The sequence below is a fragment of the Pelophylax lessonae genome (assembly GCF_965119305.1).
Source record: "Pelophylax lessonae genome assembly, chromosome: 10".
Lineage (NCBI taxonomy): Eukaryota > Metazoa > Chordata > Amphibia > Anura > Ranidae > Pelophylax > Pelophylax lessonae.
Window position 1 is genome coordinate 208,401,844 of NC_138777.1, and position 23,901 is coordinate 208,425,744.

Here is a 23,901-nt window from a genome sequence, read left to right on the forward strand (position 1 = left end):
TGGATAGTTTGTCTCTCAAATGCGCATTTCTCCTCCTTGGCTTAGAATCCATGTTTCCTGAGGGTAGACAATACTTTCCTAATGTGCACACGGCGCAATTCAAGAGATGCAGAGAAGATGAAAATATAATCGAGATAGACTATAAAGAAGTGATCCAGAAATGATCTAAAGATGTAATTTACGAGGTGTTGGAAAGTGGCCGGGGCATTGCAAAGGCATCACAAGGTATTCGAAATGTCCGAAACAGGTTTGAAAGGCCGTTTTCACGCGTCTCCTTCTCTAATTTGGACTAAATTGTAGGCACCTCGGAAATATAGTTTCGTGAAAACTTGAGCCGCTCTAAATCTTTGAAATCGTTTGGGTATGAGAGGGAGCGGGAAGCGGTTTTGTTTAATTCCCTGTAATCTACACAAGGTCTGAGTATATGATCCTTCTTTTGAACAAAGGAGATTCCTGCTCCCGCAGGGGAAAAGGATGGACAGATAAGTCCTTTTTTCAGATTCACGTTTATATAGAGTCGTAGAGCCTCCTGCTCTATTTCTGATAATGGGAAAATCTGACCAAAAGGAATTTCTGCACCTGGAAGTAGCTCTATAGGACAGTCATAGGAGCGATGAGGTGGCAACACTTCGGCTTTCTTCTTATGGAACACATCCAGGAAGTCATGAAAGCTGGTAGGCACAAACTGACCGATATCTGAGACTGGCTGAATTCAGGCAGCTGGAAGAGTCCAATGATTCAGGAGCGAAACAATGCTGCTTTCCGTAGACTAAAGGTAACATGATTTCCCCTTTAGACCAGTCAATCTTGGGATTATGGGCCCGCAACCGGGGAATGCCCAGTATTACCCGAAACATAGGGGAGTAGAGAACATCGAAACATAGGAACTCTTGATGTTCAGAGTCAGTAATCGTTAGAATTGGTTCAGAATCCTAATTTTGTTGTCCTGCACACGCTTTAGTTCCGAATCTGTAGATGAAGGGAGATGGCAGAAGACAGCCCCATGGATGTCTATTGGCCTGTAAAGCCATTGGGATGAGGTAAGTATGCATCTGTGGAGGTGGAGGGTGGGTTAAGTTAGGTCAGGGGAGGGGGGCAGTCAGTAATAAGTATACTTTATTTTAAAGTGTACTTATCCTTTAAAGCAGGGGTCTCCAAAGTATATTTTGCACATATTCATGGGCCAAAAAATGGTCAGTGAGATACTGCAACATACATGAGGGGGGGGGGGGCTGTGCACTCGTGATGGAAATCATCGTGCTCTTCAGATAGATATTGTGCTCTTCATCCTCCACCCCACATGCAATGCAAAATCACCAAAAATTCACTCCAATAACGCTCCTAACTCATAACAGTAGGTCCTCATGGGTGAAAGCAGGTGAAGGCAAACATAGATATCACTGCATGTAAGCAATGTTATCCATCCATCAGCACTCCTCCTTCCGCTCCCACAGTAGGCAGATCAGTGTTAAAAGAAACATTTATTGTAAATAAGGTAAAAGTACCATAATATAAAATCATAGCCGCTCACATAAAAAAATGTTACATGCGGTGAATATCGTTGTTACGTCAGTGTGGGTGGCTCCGCCCAACGCATTTCTAGCCAATGCTCCTCTTCACGCTGGCTTACATCAATCAACAAGGGGGCACCAAGAGTGTCTTGGTGGCCCGGGAGGTGGCCGAGATCCTGAAACGAGCAGAACATTTTGTTCCAGCCCTTTCTGCTGTGCATATATCAGGAGTGGAGAACTGACAGGCGGATTACCTAAGTCATCAGGTGTTGGATCAGGGGCAATGGTCCCTGCACCCGGAGGTGTTTCACCTTCTAATTCCAGTGGGGGACACCCAATGAAGATCTGTTAGCCTCTCGACTCAACAAGAAGGTTCAGAGGTTTGTCGCCAGGTCTCGGGATCCTCTGGCCAACGCCACAGACGCACAGGTGGTTCCTTGGGGTCAATATTGGCTGATCTATGTGTTTCTTCTGCTGAAACGCCTGCCGAGGCTTTTGTGCAGAATAGAGGTTGGAAGGAATTCCGGTCATTCTGGTGGCCCCAGACTGGCCTCGTCGGTCTTGGTATGCAGATCTGGTAAGGTTGGTCGTCAATGCTCTTTGGAGACTTCCTATCAGGGAAGATATGCTGTCTCAAGGGCCAATCTTCCATCCTGCTTTACAGTCGCTGGCTTTAATGGCGTGGCTGTTGAAAGCCAGGTATTGAAAGACAGGGGTCTTCCTGAGTCAGTGATTCCTACACTGTTTAAGGTCAGAAAGTCTACTTCCAGGAAGATCTATCATGGTACATGGAAATCATACATCTCATGGTGTGAATTGCTAAAGGTGCATCCTCGCCTTTTTTCAGTGGCTAGGATTTTGACCTTTCTTCAAAAAGGGGTTGAATAGCGGTTGGCCTTGATAAAGGGCCAAGTGTCAGCTTTGGCTGCGTTTTTCCAATGTCCTTTAGCTACACATGCCTTGATTCGCACTTTTATTCAGGGGTTTCGCCATATAACTCCTCTGAGACGATCCCCATTACCTCCGTGGGATCTTAACTTGGTACTGTCTGTTCTTCAAAAACCTCCCTTTGAGAACATTAGGGAAATTCCTATGCTTACACTGTCACAGAAGGTAGCCTTTTTGGTGGCTATTACCTCTGCTCACAGAGTATCTGAGTTGGCGGCGCTATCCTGCCGTTCACCTTATCTGGTGGTCCACAGAGATAAGGTGGTACTTTGATCTAACCAGTCGTTTCTTCCTAAGGTGGTTTTTGAATTCCATTTGAATGAAGATATTGTGCTGCCTTCACTCTGTCCTAAGCCTAAGCATCCCAAGGAAATTGCCTTGAATTCTTTGGATGTGGTTCAGGCAATTAGGGTTTGCCTAGTGGTTAATGAGTCTTTCAGGAAATCAGACTCTTTTTGTCCTCACAGAAGGACCTCGAAAGGGATTGGCTGCGTCTGCCGCGACCATATCCAGATGGATCAGGCAGATGGTGGTACAAGCTTATTCACTGAAGGGTCAGGGTCAACCTTTCCCTGTGAAGACGCATTCTACTAGGGCGCTGAGTGCCTCTTGGGCTTTTCGCCATCAGGCGTCAGTAATGCAAATTTGCAAGGCGGCAACTTGGTCGTCTGTGCACACATTTACAAAATTCTACAGAGTAGATGTGTTGGCATCTTCGGATGCTTCTTTTGGCTTTCAAGGTTTTGCAGGCTGCTGTGTAAAAGAGAAAATATTCTCTTTGAGGGTGTATTTTTTTCTAGGTGAGCTCTAGTTGTTCGTGGTTGAGCTCCATGTTCACTGGTTGGCTAAGTATAGTCTTTTGGGAATTACATTCTTTTCTGTGTTGTTTTCCCACCCCTCATGCAAATACTGCTTTGGGACGTCCCAATTGTCAGGAAGAATATGGAGCTGCATCTGTCAATGACCGATAGAGAAAACTGGATTTTTGATTTATTGTAAAATCGTTTTCTTTGAAGTTCATTGACAGACACAGCACCGGCCCCTCTAATTACGAGTGGGATGGGTTTTTTTTCTAAACACTGCTAGCAACAAAACTGAATCCTATAGCAGTGTGAGTGGGTGTATGCCTGCAGGGACTGCCCCATAGGCGTGGTAAAGATTTTTCCTGCCTAGTGTCCTACTCATGTAGGGGGCAGCATAACCCAATGGTCAAGAAGAATATAGAGCTGCGTCTGTCAATGAACTTCAGAGAAAAAGATTTTACGAAAGTCAAAAATCCAGTTTTTTCCTTATTGGATTTTCCTCCAGGAAGCTGAATTATTTATTTTCACTGTTTGGCTGATGGAATATTGTACTTCCTCTCACTAGAGGGAAAAATAATTGCATACATTATCATGGAGGGGAACTTCAAAGCCCAACTCTGGGTCAAAAAAGTTTTCTCTTGCGGGGGGCTTTGCCCGCACTGCAAAGGTTAATTGCTAATTTTTATCTAGGGGATTGGAGAACCGAAATATACTTACCTGATCCTCCCCACCCAAAACAATTCCCTGTGGCTCCTGCCCCACCCCCTGCGGACTAGAGGTTTTGTGCATCAAACTATTCCTGACGCCATTAAGCCCATACCCCTGCTCTGCAGCTGAGGACATCAGGAACAGCCCACTGCTGGATTGTAGGGAAGCACTGTTTGTCTGTGGAATGGAGGATCGGGTGAATAAAGGCTTTCTACTTTCACCAGGACAAAACAAGCAGTTAACCCTTGTAGTGCGGGCACAGCCCCACTGCAAGTGAAACTTTTTTTTTGCCCAGAGTTGGTCTTTAACCACTTAAGCCCCGGAGGATTTGGCTGCTAAACGACCAGGGGGTATTTTGCGATTCGGCACTGCGTGACTTTAACGGACAATTGCGCGGTCGTGCGACGCTGTACCTAAACTAATTTGGCGTCCTTTTTTTTCCCACAAACAGAGCTTTCTTTTGGCGGTATTTGATCACCTGTGCGATTTTTTGATTACGCGCTATAAACAAAAAAAGAGCGTCAATTTTGCAAAAATAGCAATATTTTTCCCTTTTTTTTATATGAAATTCCCCCAAAAAAAAATGTAAAAATCAAAATTTTTTAACATTTTCGGCCAATTTGTTTTATGCTACCTATGTTTGGTAAAAAAAATCGCAAAAAGCGTATTTTGATTGGTTTGCGCAAAAGTTATTGCGTTTACTGACTAAGGGAAAGATTTTTGTCATTTTTGTTGTTTTTTTTTTTAACGCGTAATGGCGGCGATCTGCGATTTTTTTTGCGGTACTGCGACATTGCGGCGGACAGATCGGACCCTTGACTGACATTTTTGACACTTTTGGGGTTACCAGTGACATTTCTACAGTAATCAGTGCTATATATATGCACTGTTACTGTAAAAATACACTGGCAGTGAAGGGGTTAACTTTATTTGAGAGGGAGGGGCTGTGTGTGTCCCTAGGGGCGTGATTCTTACTGTGATTGGCTGTGGCTTCAGCTGTATGCAGAGTGATCAACGGATCTACATAGTAGATCCATATGATCAGCTCTCATACAGAGGGGAGAATGACAGGCAGCTTGTTTACACAAGCTGCCTGACTTTCTCCCTCTCCCCCGCCGATCGCAGAGTGGCCGGCGGACATCGGGTCCGCCGGTCACACGCGCGGGGGGGTCCGTGACCACGCGGGAGCGCGCCTCCGGCGGCGCGCGCTCGCTCCCTAGACCCTCACAAGCTAGTGACGTAGCCCTACGTCACTTTGCCTGTGAGGGGCTGACCGCCGACGTAGATCGGCGTGCGGCGGTCGGCAAGTGGTTAAAGAAGTATTAAACCCAAAAGCAAATATTTATTATATATATAGACTATATTACCAAGCGTATTGGGACGCCTGGCTATCCACGCACATGAACTTTAATGCCATTCCAGTCTTAGTTTGTAGGATTCAATATTGCTTTGGACTACCCTTTGCAGCTATAATAGCTTCAACTCTTCTGGGAAGGCTGTCCACAAGGTTTAGGAGTGTGTCTATGGGAAAGTTTAACCATTCTTCCAGAGGCGCATTTGTGAGGTCAGGCTGGAGAAGAAGGCCTGGCTTGTAGTCTGCACTCTAATTTATCCCAAAGGTGTGCTATCGGGTTGAGATCAGGCCAGTCAAATTCCTCCACCCCTAACTCGCTCATCCATGTCTTTATATGGTGTATTTTCACCTGATGATTTGGCCATTAAGTCTGTTGTTTTTCAATAGAAATGCTGTCTTGTAGTTACAGGGATGACAGAGAACCATTAAACACTGACAGGGCAGTAGTGCTTAACCACTTAAGCCCCGGAAGATTTTACCCCCTTCCTGATTAGGGCTTATTTTGCGATTCAGCACTGCGTGACTTTAACGCACAATTGCGCGGTCGTGCGACGCTGTACCTAAGTGAATTTGACGTCCTTTTTTTTCCACAAACAGAGGCGGCGGTTTGCGATTTTTTCTGCAGGACTGCGACATTGCGGTGGACAGATCGGACCCTTGACTGAAATTTTTGACACTTTTGGGGTTCCCAGTGACATTACTACAGTAATCAGTGCTATACATATGCACTGTTACTGTAAAAATGACACTGGCAGGGAAGGAGTTAACTTTATTTGAGAAGGAGGGGTTAAGTGTGTCCCTAGGGGCGTGCTTCTAACTGTGATTGGATGTGGCTTGAGGTGTAAGAACAGAGATCAACGGTCCTACATAGCAGAAACGTATGATCTCAATTCTTACACAGGGGAGAATGACAGGTGGCTTTGTTTACACTAGCCGCCTGCCTTTCTCCCGCTGTAACGGACAATTGCGAGTGCCCGGCGGACATCGGGTCCGCCGGGCACACGCGGGGGGGGGGTCTGTGAGCGAGCGGGAGTGAGCCTCCAGCGGCGCGCGCTCGCTCCCTAGAGCCTCACAGGCTAGTGACGTAGTACTACGACGCTTTGCCTGTGAGGGGCTGACTGCTGACTGCCGACGTAAATAGTCGTTAGGCAGTCGGCAAGTCGTTAAATCTATCAGTTTTAGATATTTATGTAAAACCTTTACCGCAAAAGGAAAAAAGCTGTTGTTGTAACTGCTTATAAAGTGTTAGCTGGAGTTTAGCTTCAATTTGTTACTGTATTTAAATCTGCTAGTACTTCTTAAGCCTGCTATACATGGATCCAAATGTAGCCAGTTCAGCAGTGACCGGCCGTATTTCGATCTATATATGGGCAGGCTCGCGGGAGCGGGTCTCGGGCACGTGCTCTCTAGCCTTTAGCAGCTAAGCAATGGGTCCAGTGGCAGTGGTGATGGCTGCAGGGACTGACAGAATGCGGTGTGCCGTTGTAAACACGGCACACCGCTCATCTGTCACTGATTGAAACAGGGCTCCTGTGTTCCTGTTATTTGGGAACACAGGAGCCCTGTTTCCATCCACCAAGTATGTATAGCGTATAATAAAACACCACCAAAAGAAAGCCTTGTTTGTGGGGGAAAAAAGGACGTCAATTTTATTTTGGTACAGAGTCGCACGACCGCGCAGTTGTCAGTAAAAGTAACGCAGTGCCGAATCACAAAAAATGGCCTGGTCATTAAGGGGGCAAATCCTTCCGATCCAGAAGTGGTTAAGTATCCAACTTTGACCAGCTTAGTTAAAGCAGAACTAATGTTTTTTTAATCAGACGGCCACCCCCAAGAGGTGGGTCTCTGACATTCTGGGGTCACAGGTGCACTGGATGTTTATCATCCCGGGAGAGGAGTGGAGGATTTGGTTAGCGTTTCTTGGTAAGTATTCCAGTGAGAGATTAATTTTCATTTTTAAAATGTCTGGCCAATTTTTTTTTTTTTAATACATTTGAAGGGCCACTCTTATATGAGACACTTGATAGAATGGGATCTCAGCCCCCCATGACACACAAAGCTGAGTGTACAAACATACAACATCGCAGAAAAATACTGAAAGTAATACTTACTACCCAATAGTAGTGCTATATCAAAGAAAACAGCCACCAAACCAGGTGTAAAGGCAAACCTTATATATCGTCACCCAGTATGGTTGGTACCTAGGCAAGCATAAACAGGTTACAATAGCAATAACACAGTTTAGCTTACAAACTGATTTACAGTAAGGACTAGGCATAAGATGACATTTGGTATCCAGATCAGCATAAACAATGCCACTTCAAGTGCAGCAGTGAGCAGTAGTTAAGGTTGAAGTGGTTGTAAACTTCTATATATACCCAGTGAAGTGACTGGAGGTGATATATCGAGATAAAACAAATCCTCCTACATAAGTTGTACCTGTTTATATGCATCTCTTCTCTACATCCATTCAAAGTCCAGAATTTATAAAGTTTGTCTAAGCTGTCAGAAAAAAGGGTATGGGTAGCTGAAATGACACACTGCAGAGCTAAATGAGGAGAGTTCTGAGAGTGGAATGGAGGGAAGGGACACATAGCAAACAGGAACAGAGGAACAGAAACAGAGCCAAGGCTGTCAATCTGCTTGAGCTTCCTCCTGTCACCTTTTTTCTTTTGGTGTCAGGAAAACTTGTCAAACTTTATTCATGCTGATAGCAGGGGAGCAAAGCAGCAGACAGAAATTACACTTAGTGCTCTGGATAGAGACATGTTGTCAGAATATTTATACTGCTCTGATATAACAGTGTCTATCTATGCAAATAAGCAAAGATCTGTAAGTAGGAGATTCTGAACTTATTTCCATAAATCAACAAAATGCAAGACCGTTTTAAGTGACACTAAACTGAAGATAAGTATCATATAATTCTGTGCAAAAATATATATATTTATTGAATACTTAAGTGCAAGATAAAATGTCAAAATATAATTGGTGATAAAGACAAAGTTAGAATAAAATACAATGAAACAAATCACACAGGTAATATGAGAATAAAATCAAAGAATTTTGTCTCAGAATAATAAAATGATCATAACCAAAGACTTTTAGAGGATGATTAATAGTCTACCAGGAAGACATAAAATATGGCAACCAACATGACAGATGTGACACGTGACTTTTCTCTCATCTAACAGATGTTCAATTCTTATGTTTTAAATAAAGTTGCATGGATCAACATTGTTGCACCACGCCTCAAAAGTCCAGATTAGTTTTGGTAAAATATGTTTCTATTTATTTAATCTACTATAAAGAATACATCACAACTGAACCATATAATAAAGCCAAAATTGCTTGCAATTTCAACAAAAGAAAATTAAACCAATCATACTGCAGTTAGAATGGTCTCAAATTCTTGATACTAACAGTTTCAATGATGGATCAGTTAGGTGCATCTAATTAAAGCAGATCAAACTGTCTGTAGTAAAAATAGGAATATACTTTACCAGCCAAATCTTATTATCTGAGATGTCACGCTGTCTTGGCTTACAGGGTCAAATGTCACCCTCAGTGTCTCAGAGCATCTGACTCCTCTTACGATCTCTCCAGTCCTCTGTTCCTCCCCCCCCTCTAGCTGACAAGAACTTTTATGCCCCCAGCAGCGTGGTGGGGATCTCATTATCATATAAATTCTACGTCACTAGAAGGATCTGATTTCTATAATCAATGACTGCAATTAAAATGAAACAATCACTAGGGGCAGTATTGTACTACTCTTATATTCAGTATATAGAATATAACAATTAAACTTTGAACCTTATGTTGACAAAGAGCCTATAATCCCCGACCTTCTAGACTAGACTTCTTGGCAAGGCCAAAAAAGTTTTATGATATTTTACCAATTACGAAAGTTTACTGAAATCTTTCTAACCTGCAGTGATGAGTCATCAAAATCAGTTAATGGAACAAAATATCATATTTAACGTTTTCCTACACATCTATGTATGTTATTCATATATATATATATATACTTCATTGTTAATATTCCTTTACATAGGATTATAATATATCTTTAAATCTTATTTTTAAATGGGTCTAAACACAAAAAAAAATACTGACCAGGGTTTATGACTACCACACAGACAAGATTATCCTGGTATAGCGTCAGCTAGACTTTATCTAAAGACAATCAACAGGCTATTTATTTATTACCTTAGGTCAACACAGCATGTCTGTGTAAACCTGTTTAAGAATTTCCTGAATAAACATTTTTTTGTTAAAGGAGATTTAACCTTTCAGTAACCTAACAAAAATGGATGTCCCTGCTTAATATTTCTATGTAGAACAAAATATGAAATATTTCATTTCTTCTCTTATTTAATCTCCCCAAATAAGCCTGACAATGTATACGCTATAGAGGTATATGCTTTATTCATATTTCATGTCTAAGTTCTGCAATCAGTTTAATCTATCTGGTGCTGGAACTATACTGCCAGAACACATTTATAGCTGCAATGCTAGTCCTAAACAAACTGGGTATGCGTTGTCCAAGAGGAGGGGCAGTTCTTTGAGATTTTCTTCTGCCGGCTAATGTTGAGGCCCTTTAAGAGCACCTTTGCACATCAGTCCCAGTTAACCTGCAGGCAGTGTAGGTATGGTATAGTTTTGGCACAGGTGCATGGTTGATGTGGTTCAGATGCGGTAAAGGTTTGGTATAATTTTGTCAGGCTTATTGGGTAGAGTAAATAATTTTACATAGAATTGTTGAGCAGTGGCGTCCATTTTGTTAAAGGTTGTTAAAAGTTCAGACCTCCTTTTAACAAAAAGTGCCTATTCAACAGGTTTACTCCAAACATGCTGTGTTGACCTAAGGTAATAAATAAATAGTCTGTTGACTTTCTTTAAGATAAAGTCTAAGACGCTATTCCAAGGTAATCTTATCTGTGTGTGGAATCATAAAACCTTAGTTAGTATTTTCTATGCTTGGACCCATTTAAAAATAAGATTTACAGATATGTTATAATCTTATATGTAACATAATATTAACAATGAAATATATATATATATATATAACTAACATACATAGATATGTAGAAAACTGTTATATATTATAATTGTTTCATATTTTGCTAAATTCTAACTTTACTGATTTTGATGACTCATCACTGCATGTTTAGTAAGGCTTCAGTAAATAAGCTCTTGTAAGTGGTAAAGCATTGTAAAACTTTTCTGGCCTTGCCAGGTGTTTAGTCTAGGAGGTCTGAATTGTAAGCTCTTTGTCAATATAAGGTGCAAAGTTTATTTGAAGATAAATAATGCTGCTATATTCTGTGTACTGAAGTTAAGAGCAATGCAATACCGCCATCTCTGGTGACTGATTGCTACTAATTGAGGTCTTAGGTTGAAGGGTCATTTCCAATATGTATAGATATATATATATTAGATAAGATATATTAAATATTAGAACAGTGTTCCAAGATTAATTCTTTATTTAGATACATGGTGGATATTAAATGGACATGTAATAAATAAGAGCATGGATACTTTTTATGTTGTTTTATGATACTCTTAAATATGGAGATATCATCATTTAATTTTAATATACTGGTTGACCAAGAGGTGTCACCCAATGACATCACCAGTTAATGGTTAAGTTGTCCCAACCAATGGGGATAATGTCACTCCTTCTGGGTTTAACTTATGGTAATTTTAATAGTCCTTTGTTCTATACCATATAAAAAGGCAACCCCAGATGAGACAGGACACATGACATTTTGCCCAATATACATCACACACACAACATACACGCTACTACAGCAATGCATAGACTCATCTACACCGACTCCATTTCGCTCCATCATGTATCTGAAACTTGGAGGGACGCCAAACGAAACTCCTCCCTACTTGACCGCCATCTTGGGAAGGCGGCCATCTTAAGGACTCTGGTAACGACCATTCTAAGCTAGCGGCCATTTTAAATATGGTAAATATGCCTTGCTAATTATTTGATTATTATTCAATATTGTTTATGTACTTCCTTAAATGTTTCGCATTTCATGCTAAAGGGTAACAAGAGTACAATCCCAGCCGTATAAACCATATGTATATTTTTCTCTAAAAAGCTGATTTTTGTTTTTATACATTTTTTATTCATATCAGATTTAGCGCATATTGGCGTATTAGTCTCACGTTTTGTATAGCCTATTCTCGCTTCATCTGCAGTGGAGTGACTATCAGGCTGTGCATTGCGCAGACAATTGTGGTCTGATTATATAGAACATTCATTTATGGTTTATACTATACCTGGAGAAAACGTAATCTTGCTTTATTTTCACTTTCATTATTGAGCTACACATCACATTGCATTCATTGTTTGAAGTTTGTATTTTATGTAAAGTTCTCTTTTTGTGTCATCTCAAGTTTGATCATTTATCGTGATTACATGTCTGGTGAATAAATATTCTTATATATATTCCATACTGTAGACTGTTTTCACTAAGATTGGTATATGCTTTTAAAAATAAATTAATCAATAAAAAGAATTCGCTACATATTGATTTATGGAAATAAGTTGAGATTCTCCTTTCGCACAGATCTTTGCTTATTGACATAAATAGACACTGTTATATTCAGAGCATTATTAATTTCTGACATAATGGAGGAGGCCCAGCGAGATATTATTCATTTCTTATTAATTTCTGACAATTTGGTATAGGTGTAGACTAGGTTTGGAATAAGTTCTGTATAGAGAGCAGTATGGGTGGGGTACATTTTGTGTCCTTTTCTCAGTGTCTCAGTCCCTACTAGTAGTATCAGCAATGGGAGAAGAGCCGTTTCACCAGTCCTGGAATGCTGCAGTGACCTCTCGCTCTAGAAGATGGGGGGACCCCTTGGTCTTTCCCTGAAAGCCTATAGTGATCAGTGTTGGGAAGCAGAGGGTGAGTGGACGCTCCTGTTTCCCTGCAACTCCATGTGTGCTAAGAGGAAGAACTTTGCTGGCAGTTTAATAAAAATCTGCTCTCCACTTCTCCTACCGCACAGTACATGTTGGGATCTGTAGTGTAGCCATTATATGGCTGCCGTCTCAAATTGCCACTCCTCAGTGCTCTGCATAGAAATCTATAAGCTTGTTTGGCTTTAGTTTTCCCCCTGTTGGCCAGAGGAGGATGGTGCAGCATACCATCAGTATCCTAGACGAAGAAGGGAAGAATAAAGAGCAATGTCTCGTTCTCCATATTGCTGTAGCCCAGCACCTGACTACATATTTAAAACTGGAGTTCTATTTTAATTGACACAAATAAAGGGATGGCTGTGTATTAAATTTACTACCCAAATAATAATTACATTTCTAATATATAGTTAGGTTAGGTGATGTCACTGGAAGCATCAGAAGACAGGAAATAAGTATTTTTTTATTTTAATTTTTAAAGTTTTGGGGTGAGAAGTCAGGAAAGTGGACCTTTCCGTAGAACATCTACTTTATGTAAGATAAACTTCATCTACATTATAATAATAAAGACAATCACATTTACAAAATGGTAAACACAGTTATTTTACACCTACACCATTTATTCCTAATATATATATATATATATATTGAATTTGCATAATATGTTCAGTGAAAGTATCAATCGCTGTCCTGCTGTCTTCCTTGCTTACGATAGACAGCTTTAATCTAGCGTACATTCCTGGTAGTAATCAGCACACATTCTGTATCCACCTAATTCCAGCACATTCTGCAGTGATGAGTGTGCCGGGCTCTGGCTTGCATATTTTGGGAAACCATAAATACTAGAAGTGCTCAGTACTCAGCTGTGTGAGATGCAGCCACATGGAAGTTCTGCTGTGCTCTGTGCAATGTGGAGAAGACTCGGAACATTCCTGGCCAGTGACGCCATAGTTCCCAGCACTTGTGCAATCAATTCTGACGTGTGATATATTTTACCAATTAGGTCCCTTAATTTCATAAGTCTCATTCAGAAAATCAGATCATTTCTAACAGCAGATATTTCCAGAGAGGAAGATAGAATGCATTCATTCATTTAAGCAGCACTCCACCTACCACTAATATAGTTAGTTACCTTACATATGTCTTTATATAGTCTTTCTATAATCCCCTGCATGGCAGATATCAGACTGTGAATAGGTAGATTTTACCTTGTGACCAAAGCTGGCTCTATTGCATTGCATAATTCTGTTAGCCTGACATGTTGCAGGCACTGGGTCCTGGCGTGGGAGGGGTTAGGGCAGCCTAAATTAGGAGGAGAGCACAATGACACCCAGAGCAGTGTTGTGATGCTGAATCTTCGTCCAACATGATTCCAGAAAAATGCAAAATTATGAAGTCTGGTGGCCCCTTCTAGCTTTGCAGTTAGGCCCCGTTCACATCAGCTGTTTTGGGATCTTGGGCAGAATTGCTGCGATTTTGGCTGTGATCCCCAATTGCACTGCAATAGTGGCAAAATGCACCATGCGTGTTTGGCTCAATGGCACCTAAATATAATGCGTTTTTTCTGCAATTGTCGTTTGATAAATCGTGTTGCAATCTGGGCAAACTGCATCACGCGAAGCTTGTCGCCCAAAAAGGAGCAGGAGGTTCTTTTGGGTGATAAGCTTTGCGTGATGCAGTTTGCCACATTTGAAGCGTGATTTATCATTCTACTTTAGCTACCACGCATGCTTAAAATAAATGGCACCCACACACGCATGGTACGTTTTGCCAGAGGCGGGGATGCTTGTGACGCCATTTACCTAATATGGAAATATAAAGTCAAGTATTGCTCTTATTAAGTCAATGATGTCATGAGCATTCCCGCCCCTTTGTGCACATCAGCTGCAGGGTGGTGAATCAGCAACACACCCCTGATGAGGGCCTTGTTTATGCTCTACTCCTTTCATAAGCTTCCCTAATCCCTCCCACTCCAGGACCCAGTGCCTGCAACATGTCAGCACAGCTGCTCCACACACAAGTACACGTAGCAAGGTTAGTTTCCACACCGCAATTAAACTGCAGCATGCTGTATTTTTTGCAAACCTTACCAGGGAGTGTGTTCATCTGAACAATAATTTAAAATATTTTAGCTGCATCTCTATTCATTAAAAAATGTCTGCAAACTACAGCCAAAGTGCACTGCTGGGCCCGCGGCCCTTGGTATTGTTTTTAGAAGGTGTACCACTAGGCAAAATACATTTGTCTGAATCATGAAGATTATTCTCACTGACCTATGAACACACCCACCCTTATCTAACTGTATACTATCTTATGCATGTCCTTTTCTTCTCTGCATACAGTTCCTTACTACCTGTATAACTACATAAACTTATTGAATACAATTTTTATTGTGAAACAAAAAAAGAACATTATTCTCATATTAAACTTTTATGCTGACATTTTTTTTTCACTGATAACTGCTTGAAGACATAAAAATTGTCTGCTAGCAGCTAGACAAAAACAAGTCTTGTAAGTAGCATATTTATCAGCAGAGGTAATCTTGTGGCATGCATTGCCTTGGCTTGTTCCCTCTCAGGTCCTGCTGTGTGTGGACAGAAAACGGCCTCGTTCAGACCTGGCTGGAGGGCCCGGAGATTTCAGATGGGGTGGGGCCTGTTCAGTTTTATGAAAATATTACACACAAGGAGCATTGGTCCAAAGCCAGATCAGCCTCAAGAAAGCCAAAATTCTGAACATGGAGAAATCGAAGTGCGATGAAGGATAATTTGCAGGTTAAAGGGCTTTGAGGGGATGGAATATTCATGGAATCAGCTCATGAGAAATACATGTTAGCAGGTTGTGCTGCAAAAAGCCATCATGTCCGACCTAACACAAAAGAGAAGGATGCTGCAGAATGTTAATGTATGGTGGATCAAGCAATAACCCCAAACAATACTGGCACAGAGAGCCTGCTGATTAGTGTCTTTGCAGTGCTGGGTTCTTGCGATCAGTTATTGTCAGTACTCCATCTGCATGGAGAATGTTCCTCCGAGTTGCTTGTGATGGATTCCTTCTATTGCAGTTTTTATCCTAGAGGCCTCCAACCACTTTCCCTAGAATTAACTGTAAGCGATTGTGATGGGGGTGATCAAGTGTAAGCTCCCCTGGGCAGAGATTGATCTGATATAACATTATGATCTCTATACAGCACTGCAATGTGGGCTGAAGGGAGCACTCACACTGGCAGTTATACCGAAGCCTGGGCATGGTTCACCCCCTTGGTGGGGTTTGTTTTGCAGTGTGAGATTTCCCAACCATGTCCTGGACCACTTGGAAAAGTTGGTCCAATGCACGGTTTACTTGTGGTCTGATTTAGTATGCTTACGTGTGAGGACAAACCATGCAAAGAACTCCCCATAGATTATGGAGCACAAAAGCAGGGATCACTTTTGGCAGAAGGTGATAATGTGTGAACTGGAACACTTGCTATAGCCCATTGTGAGTGCAGGCAATATGGAGAGGGGGGGGGGGGCAATCTAACTCAGACATGGTTCAGGTTAATATTGACCAGTGTGAGTGCACCCTAAATTTATATTATTATTAATATTTCAATCTGAACTGCATCAAGGCAGACAAAAACATAGCTTAAATACACATTTGTGAGCAGTTTTACCTCCTAAAAGAATTCTAACTCTGCTCAGACAGTTTTGTAGTGCACACAGCCTGCCACATTGCACTGCCAGGGAAATGACTACAATTTTCTTATTACAGAGAAAGCAGAAAAGCTTGGTCTCCTTCCCACCCAAATCATGCACACTGGATGGGGAAGAAGGGTCACCACACTGAGAGCAGTTTTTTGCTTTCCATACCAGTAGGGCTGGCCATTTTCGATCAGCCTGATTGAAAAAAAAAAGTTACAGATCCCACCAATAAACCAAAAGAAGTGGGTGGAGGAATCCTCCCCCTCACTAGGAAATTGTATTCTAACAACAGGACTCTTCTGCTGTCAGAATACACTTATCAGCTCTACAGCCACTAATCAAGACAAATTTTCCAACATGCCCATTCAATGGAAGTCGATCATGAAAATTTACTTCTGACGATCAGGAGTGGCCACTTGCATATCATAATTCGGCCTGTTCAGCAGGGTTCTTTGCATCCATTTCTATCCATCTATGGCCAGCTGAAGTTCCCAGTACAGGCAGTCCCGGGTTACAAACATCCGACTTACAAACGACTCCTACTTACAAACGGAGGGAGCCAACAGGTCTGCAGGCATCGACCACAAGGTTTGCTCTTGGATACGGAACTGGTTAAAAGGGCGTATCCAAAGGGTGGTAATAAATAACACGTACTCAGACTGGTATAGGGGGTTAGTGGGGTCCCCCAAGGCTCAGTCCTGGGACCAACCTTGATCAATTTATTCATAAACAGCATTGAGGACGGGATCAGTAGTTCGATCTCTGTTTTTGTAGATGACACAAAATTGGGCAGGGCAATAACTTCACAACATGAGACCGATATCTTACAGAATGACCTGAACAAAATAACAGAGTGGGCAACTAAATGGCAAATGAGGTTTAATGTGGAGAAGTGTAAGGTTTTGCACTTGGGGACTAAAAACATAAAAGCACAATACACTTTAGGGGGGGAACCTTTGGGGGAATCAAAATTAGAGAAAGATCTGGGAGTCTTAGTAGAGGATAGACTAGGCAATAGCATGCAATGTCAAGCTGCAGCTGCCAAAGCCGGCAGAATATTAGCATGCATAAAGAAGGGGATGTATTCCAGAGATAAAACTATAATCCTACCACTTTATAAAACTCTGGGGCACAGACAGCAAAACAAATCTTACAGAGGTCTTAACGCTTCCCTCTACTATCCAAATTGCTTAAAAAATATTGTTTTGGCTGGAGCTACACCTAAAAAATGTACCCGTTCCGACTTAAAAACAATTTCAACTTAAGAACAAACCTACAGACCCTATCTTCTTTGTTATCCGGGGACTGCCTGTACCTGAAAACATGTCAGACTGACAGCACTATGCAGTGGATTGTATCTGGATTTGCTCACAGTAGTGGCCTCCACCCAGTTCTGATTTGCTTTTACTGGACACACATTTGGCATCTTGCATTTTTACAGCTTTACATTACACTTGCAGCCCCAAACCTGCTGATCTAGCAGGCTTTTGTTTGGAAAGGAATCCGCTTAGCTCACACAAGCACACATTTGAGGCCTCCATAATTATGTAGGGCGAAATGCATTGGAGCAAGAGGTAGACAGACGAGTCTAAACAGCATTAACTTTTTTCCCTAATTAAAACCACATTCACTTTGAGAAAATCCATCCTAATCCTTCGATTTTCTTTTCACAATGGTTGAAAATTAACAACTTATTCATTCCACTAACGATTATAAAATCAAACATTCTTAAAACAAACATTTTAATTAGAAAATCTAGTAGTGTATACTTACCTTTAAACCCACCCCCTCCCTCCATCCTAAAAAGGACCTAATTTAATGCTAATGTCCTCTGCAGTACCTATCTAGTTTACACAATGACCAATTCTACTGCACCATTAATGTGTATTAGTGGCCTGAGTCACAGGACTGGACCATTGCCATGATCAGGAAGATGTCATCAGCTATGGTCATACATACAATGTATAGAACCGGCTTTGCTTTAGCTGGCACACAGCTGGAGCAGGCAGACTCCTCAGGGTGTGTGTGGTTTTCTGTCCTTGGGTTGGATCACATTTCTTGACTTTCCATCCTGACAACAAAGCTCTCCTGCAGCTCAGCCCGTCAGTGCCCTGTGGAGACTGTATGATTAGGTATATTTATACGCTTCCTCTTTCTGGTGGTTGGGACATGATTGCTTTTGGGAAGTTTGGCTACAATTACAGAACTGTAAAACATTTTTTGCCAGCCCTGAAATGTTAACCCGAAGACACCATTGTCAGCATCGACCTTTAATGTAAAGAGGAGATGGGAGGACAGAGTAGAGTTCCCTGTATATACAGATAGAGGCAATATTGTAAATTTGGGCCATGTTCATCCATTGATGATAGATATTGGAGGTTTGTTCTAGAATTGATGAAAGGGTGACTTTATTCAATTATGTTTTACCAAAGCTGGAAAGTTTTTTTGTTTTTTTTTCCAGGGATTCGGGTGCTGAGCTCCCAGGTCTGTGAGTCTCTTGTGGCCAAATGTTTGAGGTATCCATTTTGGGTGAAATTAACAGAGTGGTGATAGCACAATATTTGCAGCACACTTCTAAACATAAAATGGGGCAGATGCTGCTCCTAATTAACCAATTAAGCCCCGGAAGATTTTACCCCCTTCCTGACCAGGGCCTATTTTGCGATTCGGCACTGCGTGACTTTAACGGACAATTGCGCGGTCGTGCAAAGCTGTACCTAAACAAATTTTACGTCCTTTTTTTCCCACAAACAGAGCTTTCTTTTGGTTGTATTTGATCACCTGTGCAATTTTTTGATCATGCGCTATAAACAAAAAAAGAGCGTCAATTTTGCAAAAATAACAATATTTTTCAAATTTTTTTATATGAAATTCCCCCAAAAAAATGTAAAAATCAAATTTTTTTAAAATTTTTGGCCAATTTGTTTTATGCTACATATGTTTGGTAAGAAAAAAAAAATCGCAAAAAGCGTATTTTGATTGGTTTGCGCAAAAGTTATCGCGTTTTCTAACAAAGGGAAAGATTTTTGTCATTTTTGTTGTTTTTTTTTTTAACGCCTAATGGCGGCGATCTGCGATTTTTTTGCGGCACTGCGACATTGCGGTGGACAGATCGGACCCTTGACTGACATTTTTGACACTTTTTGGGTTACCAGTGACATTTCTACAGTAATCAGTGCTATAAACACTGTTACTGTAAAATTACACTGGCGGGGAAGGGGTTAACTTTATTGGGGAAGGAGGGGTTAAGTGTGTCCCTAAGGGCGTGTTTCTAACTGTGATTGGACATGGCTACTGGTGTAAGAACAGAGATCAACGGTCCTACATAGTAGAACCGTCTGATCTCCATTTTTACACAGGGGAGAATGACAGGCGGCTTTGTTTACATTAGCCGCCTGCCTTTCTCCCTTCACGGCGAACGATCGCGAATGACCGGCGGACATCGGGTCCGCCGGTCACATGCAGTGACTTGCTAGGGAACGAGCTGGGGCGGGCGGGCGCGCGCCTCCGCGGGCACGTGCTCGCCCGCTATTGGCTCACAAGCTAGTGACAGGCTAGTGACGTACCGGTACGTCACTTTGCCTGGCCGGGGGTTAACCGCCGCAGTATATGTACTTGCGGCGGTCGGCAACCAATTCTACATAAACTTGCAGCGCTGCAGATTGACAAGGAAAGGCCATTTTTAATAACATTAAATTACAATTTGGCTTGTGCAGCAATTGCATATGCAATAATATTGTTTTATTTATTTGCTTTTCTCCACGAAAGTGGAGTTGCTCTGTAAGTACAAGGCCAACAGTTTTAAAGTCCGCACTAGTGGAGCAATAGGAAGATAGTGTAATTTTGATATATTTTGTATTAATGATATGTGTGCTTTATTGCCATTGACAGGATCAGTAGTGTCATGTGCTCTGTTCTTTACTCAGCGCCATTATCATTAGCGGTTCATGTGTAGTGGCATCCCTTAGTATGGTGTGTGGTCATTCTAAAACAGGACACTTACACATCAAGGATGGCTCCAACTCCACCTTTACCCATAGATTGGTTTTCACAGACCTCCATACACACAGCAATTTGACCAAAATAGATCATAAATAGTCATTTATTGAGGGTTTTTTAAATGCCCACTCATCATTATCATTTACAATGATCTGTCCATCACACAACTTATAGACTACAATATTCTGACTATAATTCCGGTGTCAGCAGTTCTCCAGAGCAGCTCTTAGACTTTATAAAATAAAACAGCAGTCTTCTATAGTCAGCAGATTATTTTCATTAAATGTCCAATGTTCACAGTAATGTCCCTACCGTACCTGTTGTGTGGTATCTTCTGTTATACATGAGTTACATAAATTTAGTGATCTGGTTTATGGAAGGTTTTATGCAAATGGCTGTTAAGAGGCTGCCCTTATATGAGTAAATTGGGCAGCACTCCGAATACCTGGAGCAGCACCCCCCCCCACCCCCACAAACTGCATGGAGTCCATTGAACTTTCTGAGTACCAGCTTCACAGTGTGCTTTGTCTGTTTAGCTGTGCATAGTGTACGGCTTCTCAGAAAGAGCATGTACTATTTGTGCTGCTCGCTATAAAGCCAGCCAGCCATACAGTACATGGATCAACATTTGGCAGGACCAGCAGGGACTGGCTGATTTTCAATCCATGTATGAGCAGGTTGGTTGCTATAGCCAGCAACAATGATCACAGGATTCTTCAGCGTGGAAGGATCCCTGCTATCAGAATACAATATACCACAGTGGGAAGGATTCCCACATCGAGTGTGTGGATGGGGAAATTGGATCTTTTTTTTTTTCATGTTCAACCCACTGGTTAAACAAAAAAAAAGAAAGATCAATGTGTGGGCTGCCAAAGCCAGCCAAGTGCTCCACCTTCTATGGTCACTACACCCTTGCCATGCACAGGGATATATACAAATATGTGTCTTAATTTTTCAAATTAATATTTAGGTGGAACGGGATTGGTGGTATAGTGGTGAGCATAGCTTGGGTGTAATAGAATTTTCTGGCAGTATTTGGTGCTATGCTGACTTGTCCTCAGAAGCCATAGGGGGTGTAATCTTTCTACATAATGTGGCAGTTTGGTTGGAGTTATTTATAGGGGACACACACTTTTACATAAGGGACAGTGATCCTATTTGATGCTTAAAGGCCAACTTCACCTTTTAAAGCATGTTACATATAGATATGTGCTGCATTCATAAAAAGATCAGATGTCATTCTATACAGTCTGATTGAACACCATTCTACTGCTCCCTTCTCATAGAGATATTTCAGGAATCAATCGACTTCTAGGTTATCTTGTTAAGGAGTAAATCGCCTTATCCATTTTGTGTAATGACAGGTACACTTAGCAGTTTTGGTTTATTGACCTATGAATTATTTCACACATGCAGAACAGTGAGTGAATGTTCCTTGATCATTAAATACTTTTTTTTTGCTGCAAACCAAAGATCTATATTAACAGAAAACATAACTTTTAAAGATAGAATTGTTTTTTTTTTAGATACAAACAACAGAGGATACAAAAATAGCATATTAGAGAGTACAAACAACTGAATGAATTCTGAACAACTAGTTTAGTCCATTGCAGTCTGGTCCTCTGAGATATTCACATTGAGGTCTTGCTCATTGGGTTTCATTGGCGGGTGTGTGCAGCTCCTGTGCCCTCCATGCTAATACCGGCTGGCACACACGGGCTCCTGACATGCTCAGCTGCTGAGATTATTGGATCTGGATCGATTCATGCTCAATATGCATCTCCGGCTGTAGAGCGGACTGTAGAGGTTCTACGGCCTAAATAACAAGAAAGATTGATTAGGAAAACTACTTTCACTACACTGGATGGTGGTAAGTGGCAAAGCTTTGTGTCAGTGCTAACAATCATTCTTCATTTTGCAAATGAAAGGTGATATTTGATAACTGCACTCAGCAGTTTGTGATTGCTCTGGGGTCAACTGCAGTGAGTCAAGGGCAGTGCTCTGCTGGACCTCAGATGCGCATAAGTTGGACAAATCCATGTCCTTTATGGACCTTGCCCAGGTTATACCAGGCTAGGTCCATGTTGAATTTCAACTATACACAGGTAAGGTAAAGCCAGCTCCCACTGGACCTCAACTGTGCTCAATTAAGACACACCAGGTTCTTCTTGAACCTTGCACAGGTAAGACAAGGCCAGATCCCTGCTGGATCTGAGCTGTACACAGATAGGACAAAACCGGCTCCTTCCTGGACCTTACATGGGTAAGATAGACAGGTCCACACAGAATCTCGGCAGTGCACAGGTAAGATATAAGAATGTGTTGCTTGTACATTGTTACAGCAGTATTAGAAAACTCACAGTACTGGAAAACCTCTGATTACTACGCCAAAATGCATTCCAACAAAATATCTTTTCATACATAGTTTATTTTCCCTTTTGGCAGCATTTCCAACTTAAATAATCTGTGATCTCTCCAGCAAAATAGCTATTTGTGCACATATACAATTTATTTTGTCTTTTGTTTTATCCTGAGAGAGTTGGCGAAGGAGATTGTGAAGTCATATATGTAAAGATGAATATTCTTGGAGGAAGTCTGCTTTTGCTTGGATTGGTTCTAGAGGGATAGAAGTGCATGAAATAAAAATCCTGAAAAAGCAGATCTGATCTCTTGGCCTCGGCATCCATCATTACTGGCATTGATAAAGTTTTATTAGTAATTCCTGCAGTGAGGCAGTTATGCTATAGCGGGGCTGCGGGGGGAATATATATAACGCTCTCCCTGTGCTCGATTTTTCGGGAATTATGCCACTGCGTAATAAATTAGTGTTTTTAGGTTTTTAGACTCCATATAGTTGTTTCATCTAAAACTCTGTTTTTAAATTCTTGGGTAATTTGTTAAACTGAAACTTCTACTTCTAAGTCCGTCTGATGTGTTTCCAAAAATTCATAAAACTTCTTTGAAATGTTCTTTTTTTGGTGTCGTATAACTTTATGGGGCGTTTGATTCCCAGCCTACATTGTGTATATGGAGGGTGGTAATGGCATGCGTCAAATCTTCAGAGGAAGAGAAGTATATTTCTCTGTAAATTACCCTTCATAGATCTAACATATGGAGCCAAAAGACAAACTGTAAATATTCCACATTTGTATTTTTTTAGGAAATCAGATTTGGCTTAGAAAAAATTCCAAATGGACATGTTCACTATTCTTGACTTTTTTAAAGTGCAACCAACAATTTTATTACACAATGATTCTGCTAATAAATGAGTTTTTTTTCTACTTTCTTTGATACACATACATCATAGGTTGAACTGGATGGATTGCTGTCTTTTTTCACTCTCACTAACTACTTAACCTTAAATTTGTTGTAAAGCCTCAAGGTTTTTCACCTTTAAGCATTTTATGCCAAGTCCCGCTGTCTGTGTCAATAGATGCACCAGCGGGACCTGGGAGCGAGCCCGCACGGGTGCCCCCAGGGAAAGCAGCTATCTGTGGGGGCACCCAATGAAGAGGAGGGGCCTGGAGTGCAGGCAGGGCACCCCAGAAGAGAAGGATTGGGGCTGCTCTGTGCAAAACAACTGCACAGAGGAGGTAAATATATGCGTGTTTGTTTGTTTTTTTGAAAAAAAAAGAGGGTTTGCAACCCCTTTAGGATCCCATTATGCAGCTTCTGGCAAAAGACAGGCCTTTTAACTCAGGCTGTGGCTGTTTTAAAAAGAAAAGGACCATAAAGCATTGAATACTTTTTGTTTTAAAGACATAGAATGCATTTAGCTGATTTTACTAGGGGTTGACGTTAAAACGGCAATCAAATGAATTTTGATATATCTTTATGACAAGTTAGAATAGATAGACTCAGAGATGACAACATTGGGTTTCTGTATTTTTCTGGCAGATCATGGCTGGTAGGAGGGCCAGAAGGGTGCTTTAAATTACTTCCTGAAATCAAC

At 41.4% G+C, this 23,901-nt stretch overlaps 1 protein-coding gene across 2 annotated transcripts in view; it reads right to left on the bottom strand.

The window, feature by feature from the left end:
• Positions 1–20,807: 20,807 nt before the first annotated feature.
• The window catches only part of BANP (BTG3 associated nuclear protein), a 645,526-nt gene continuing 642,432 nt past the window's right edge, over positions 20,808–23,901 (bottom strand). For both annotated transcript variants that reach the window (XM_082269667.1, XM_082269666.1), the window contains one exon: positions 20,808–21,765. In XM_082269667.1, the coding sequence (XP_082125793.1) occupies positions 21,694–21,765 (72 nt within the window). In that variant the 3' untranslated portion in view covers positions 20,808–21,693. The remainder of the gene's footprint in view (positions 21,766–23,901) is intronic.